The 5851-nt window shown below is 39.8% G+C and overlaps 1 protein-coding gene across 1 annotated transcript; it reads left to right on the top strand.

Moving 5' to 3' along the window:
• Positions 1 to 2306: 2306 nt before the first annotated feature.
• LOC104593944 (ethylene-responsive transcription factor ERF022-like) lies at positions 2307 to 3311 on the top strand. The gene has a single exon (XM_010254050.3). The coding sequence runs from the start codon at positions 2415 to 2417 to the stop codon at positions 3009 to 3011; it is 597 nt and encodes a 198-aa protein (XP_010252352.1). The 5' UTR covers positions 2307 to 2414; the 3' UTR covers positions 3012 to 3311.
• The last annotated feature ends 2540 nt before the right edge of the window (positions 3312 to 5851 follow it).

Genomic DNA, 5851 nt, shown 5'->3' on the forward strand with positions numbered 1-5851 from the left:
AATAGTTAATCGGATTCAAATTCAGATATGACCTAATTCGATTCGATAAATATCCGAATTCGACCGATTATTTAATTTTTATATATAATATATAAAATATTTAAATGTCTTATATAATTTATATATATAATAATTAAATTATATAAATAATTTATATATTTATATACTTTATATAAATAAAATATTTATTAAATCACCTAAAATAATTAATTAGTCGAATTCGAATCGAATCGAATATTCGAATATTTAATCGAATTCGAATTCGAATATTGAATTTTCTAATCAGATTCGAATTCGAATATTGCTTGATCCGATTCGAATTCAACTCGTTTATACTCCTACCTGGTCCATTTATAATAGACTCACATTGGACTAGATCGGATTGAACCAAACCCAGTCCAATTGACACCCCTAGTTGGAAGTAATGTGCCATACCTTACCGAGTGTAATGGGAAATGGGCAACGTACAATACAATATTAATCAAACAAATAAGATGGAAAAATAAGATTCATGTACTTAACCCCATATAATTGAGACAAGACATAGATGATGATGATGATGATAAAATCAAAGGAAAATCCCTATACAAAGTGGATCGCAAATTAATTAAGCACAAACCATTGCCCCTTACTAAGGGGCATTTGCTAGTGCTTATGAATGGCAACCTGGTTGGGCAGGACCAGGATTCTGCATACCCTATTTCTGTCTTCAAATACATATATTGTACTTTTCCTGGCCTCATACCGTCCCCACGGGAAATGGAGATCCCCGAATTTGTCCCGCCCTGCACCAGCCATTCTTAGGTGCAAACTTTTTTTTTTTTTTGAAAAAAAAAACATATATATTATATGCACATTATGAATATTATATAATATGTGTATAAAATTTATTTTATACAATACATAATATGAAATATTATATATAATACATGTTATAGGTGTTATACTATAATATTTATATATAAATATAATATAAAATATCATCTTCTACACATGATATATTATAACAATCTTGTTTTCTTTAAAACCATGTATAGCACATAAACAATTTCTTGATATTGATTTTAAGGCTCAATTTGGAAAGAATGCAAATACAAAAATGTATAGTACAAATACGAGGCTTAAAAACACATATACAAGGTTTTGCATTGAACATATTTGTATTTGCAGTCTTCTCAAATTGAGTTCCTTTTAAACCTTGTATTTGCACTGAGCATAGTGATTGAATATTCAATCTCTTTACAAGGGAGGGGCAAGGAATTGGCAAAGAATGATCATTCCCTCAAATAGAAAAATGTCATTCCAAGCAGGAATGGGAATGAGATTTCGATTCCACCCAACCAAATAGTCAGAATCGGAATAGCTCATTACAATTCTGATTCCAGACCCCTATTCCCATGAACCAAATTGGGGCTAAGTATGAGTTAAAACCCAAACTAGATACAACAAGAGGTAAAATGGTAAAGGTTTCATTTGGGGAAGAGTGTAAAAACAAATTATTTTGCTCATGCTCGGTTCATAAGCATGCTTTGTGTTTGAAGTGCACATATATTTGTATTTGCGTTCTTTCCAAACTGAGCAAAGCCTTATATACAGTACCAAGGTTTTTAAAATCGAATTAGACAATTAACCGATGAGGGGTCTGGTTCTCGGGTTGAACGGTCTGATTGTTCAAATTGAATGGACGTCCTATTTTGACAAAAAAATAAAAAATTAAAAAAAAAAATCAAAACTATTGGACTGATCAAATGATTTGACCGTCCAAATTAACAATTTACTGACTAAATCAACGGCTCTTTTTCACAAACATGATCGATTTCCGGTTTTTCCGGTCCGACCATCCAATCCGATCCGATTTTGAAAATCACGTACGGTACGGGCAAAATATCAACTGCCATCACATATGTGTATAGTATGAATGAGTTTTACATTTTCATGGACTTGTATTATTATATAACCCCCATTTATGATCCTAAATATCAGCTAAAGTATTAAATTCTCACTTTTGACTCGTATTTTGTCAGCAGTTCGCGTGATTTATCAAAACTGGGTGTGCCCATATCAATCCTCTTCAATATTTTATTTATTTTATATATATTTGTTTTCTATCAATAAATTAAATAGAGCAAGACAAAAATAAAGGAGGGGGATTTTAACCATTCCAAAGGTTATAATGGTAATTCAGGTACGAGATCGTAAGGATGTACTCTTTCCGTCCTTTCAAACCAAACTCAGTGGGTCCCATTTGCCAGCTATCTCTTCGATGCTTCGAAAATCCTCTACAAGAAGTCAAGCAGCGCGCGCTTCTTCCCCTTATCGGTCCCTTTCTTCCTCCTCAACCCATCCAAATCTCCTCTCTCACTCTCTCTCTCTCTCCCTCTCTCTCCTTCTCTTCCTCACACTCTGCAACTGTAATGTCTGCACCAGAAGACCGACTGGATCGGTTCGAAACAGCCACCAATGATGAGGAATCGCCGTCCGCTGGCTACACGAAGAACCGGCCCCGGCAATCCGCGCTGCCATACCGGGGAGTTCGTCGACGAAGCTGGGGACGTTACGTTTCCGAGATACGCTTACCCAAGAAGAAGACCAGAATCTGGCTGGGCTCCTTCCTATCGCCGGAGATGGCCGCACGCGCCTACGACTCGGCCGCGTTCTTCCTGAAAGGGCAATCGGCGACACTCAACTTCCCCGAGTCAGCCGGCTCTCTGCCTCGCCCCCTTTCGTCGTCGCGCAAGGATATACAGACGGCCGCTGCGAAGGCCGCTCTCAACTCGGTGGCCAACCGGGAGCTATTGGAGCCGGGCCGGGCGGAGGTCGAACCGAGCTCGTGTTCCGGTTCGGCCTCCGAGGTTTGGTGGGATTTGGACCAAGAGCTGGCGAGCGTGTTTGATGACGTAAGAGAGGCGCCTCTTCATAGCCCGTTGAGGTTGGATTCCATCGCCGGCGAGTTTCTCTCCGGCGAAGTCATCGATGAGAACGGGTTCCTGTTGTCTTCTTTCGAGTTATGAAGTGAAATTAACAAAATGCCCTCGATCTGAAACTTGAATGCCTTTTCTGACCTTCAATTGTGGCTTGTGCCTTGTTCATAACCATAACACCGTCTATATCCTCCGGATGGGCAGTTCAGCCGGATCTCAGTGATCAGACTCTGGATGTGTAAAACATGTTAATAGAACTTGGATTTGGGTGTGAATTGTTCTCCCTCTAGACTCTGGTCTGGTAATAGAATTGTAGGGACATTTTGGTAAGTATCTTTATTTATTTATTTGTAATTGGTTTGGAATATGGATATGGTTGTTTATATTTTCTTTGTGGATTGAAGATGTAACTTTTATAGCAACAACATGAAATGGTGCCATGGTGGAGTGGATTCTAGGGAAAAAATTGAAATTATGGAATTTGTTGTTGTTTTCTCTCTTTTTTTCATTTGGTGGAGTGGGGTGAGATGGAGAGGACAATGGCTGGATTCAGGGAAATGGAACCTCTAGACTCTAGTGCAATATGGGTCCACATAATTTGCCACGTGGCAAATTTTTAAAAGATTAGGTCCCATAAGTGGATGAGTCCCAGTGGAAAAGATTTAAATAAAGGGAATTTTAGACTACACTCCACCTCAGAATTTTGATTTGAACGGTAGATCTACAATAATTCAAAATTTAAAACAATTCTATCTATAACACCCATATTTTCCCTTGAATTGACATCAATTTCGAACTGGCACTGACCCCCAATTGACCCCAACTGTACAGTAGAGCTAAGATGTCTGCACGTGGACTGAATAGTAAAAACCCATAAATATAAAAATCAGCATAATAATCATATGTATTTGCTTAATTTTTAGATTTTTGGCTTTGAAAAGTAGTATTTTCGACCACCAACAAGTTTTTTGTAGATTACCACCCTGTATTTCTAGCCAGCTAGGGTAGTGACAGTTACCCCCAACTTTAATTTTGCAGCGAAAAATCCTCCTTAAATTTTCAAATTTTAACACTTTGTCACCTCACTTTGACCTAGGGATACAAACGAATCGGATTAGATTTGAATCAGGATATTATTAAATCCGATTTAATAGCATAAATAGTAGATCCAATCCGATCCGAAGATTCGGTCAAATCACATAAGCATCGATTTGAATTCGAATTTGTTAAAGATGTCAAATATTTGAATATGATTCGATCTGATTTAATTTCTCAAAATTTTAAAAAATATAAAAGTGCTTATAAATAAATCCAAAAAAATATAAGTATTTTTCAATTATTTTCATCATATATGCACATATTTTTATAAAAATATATAAAAATTACAAAAATTCAATATAAACATATGCACGCACACACACACAGATCTATCTATCTATCTATCTATCTATCTATCTATCTATCTATCTATCTTTCTATCTATCTATCTATCTATCTATCTATCTATCTATCTATCTATCTATCTATCTATCTATCTATATATCTATCTATCAATCCATCTATATATATATATATATTGATGATGGGTGATTTGACCCGACCTCATAACAGGGGGACACGTGGACGCAGCCCGACTAATAGATGACAACTCAGCTTAACGAGTCCGCAGCAGATCGAGCACAGGTACCCAACCCCCCCGAGCTAAATTGACCTCGGAAAAAGCTCACCTTGGGAAGAGATCGACTCGGTACCAGATCGCAACAAGAGCAACCTGATGCCAAGGCACTTCGACATTCAGCCCAGTTCAGGACTTAAAGACATCAGTCTGGGGATACCAACACACCACTGCGTGGTGATCCCGAAAACCCCTCCAACAGATCCCAGGTCTCACGAGGTCACACCGTGTAACAGCTAACATTATCTCCCCGCCCAATTAGGACAAAATTGATGAACCTTATCAGATGGCAGCATTATCTTCCAACTTACTCGGAAACGGATCCTATCGTGACGATGATCCCAGAACCGATCCGTAAAACCCGCGAGGACTCCATTATATAAAGGCTCCACCCCCGGTGGTTCCAGGTATGCGTGATTTTCCTTCTCTCAAGCTCTCTACTTTCAAAAGCAATTTTAGCTCGCTACTAGCCTACTGACTTAAGCATCGGAGCGACCTCGCCGGGTTAGCATCCCTGGGTTCTCTGATATCCTTGCAGGTTCAGTCTGCCATCCGTCTAGAAGTCAGATCACCTCCAACAGGGAGCAGTTAGATCATGCTACATCAATTGGCATCGTCTGTGGGAATCACTACAAGAAGCCTCTTTCCACCAAGAATCACAAACTCAAATCTATGGCATCCTCCAGCAACGCTGGACAAAATAATGAGATGAATGACTCTGGGGGGCAACCTCAGATCCCGATCACGTGCATCAGTCAATTCACCATACCGCTCTCTGCGGCTGGGGTCCCAACGCTGACTGTGCCTCAAGCAACTGCGCCAGTGAATGCCCCACTCCCTCCTATAGTGGGTGCGACCTTTGCTGAACCATCCGTGGTTCCCCCTGGCGTCGGACAGCATTAGCTTGACAACCTGGTACACTGCATACAAGCTATTCAAGCCCAAATGCAACAGGTCCAACAATTTCAGCACTACCAGCAACAGGTTTTACACCATTTTTACCAGCAGCAGTTCCCACCGCTGTAGTAGAATCAACAGCCAGTTCTACCTCGACATCCGATAGCACAACAGAATAAGTCCCGTCGTCAAAACACTCGCTCTCCTTACCGGGGAGAGACTTCCTAGATTTAGCATCCCCTTGGGAGCCAGGTCTCGTCCCGCGGTAGGAGGGAAAGGCAAGTTACTCCTCCCGCTTTGCAGAACGTGAACAGGTCGAGAGACACTCAACCCGCCAGAGCTACTTCACCTCGGCCCT

Source organism: Nelumbo nucifera, chromosome 5, assembly GCF_055504915.1.
Source record: "Nelumbo nucifera cultivar China Antique chromosome 5, China Antique-T2T, whole genome shotgun sequence".
NCBI classification, from domain to species: Eukaryota; Viridiplantae; Streptophyta; class Magnoliopsida; order Proteales; family Nelumbonaceae; genus Nelumbo; species Nelumbo nucifera.

Bases quoted from the DNA above. Each gene is read 5' to 3' on its own strand.
- LOC104593944 (XM_010254050.3), top strand. From the start codon at position 2,415: ATGTCTGCACCAGAAGACCGACTGGATCGGTTCGAAACAGCCACCAAT.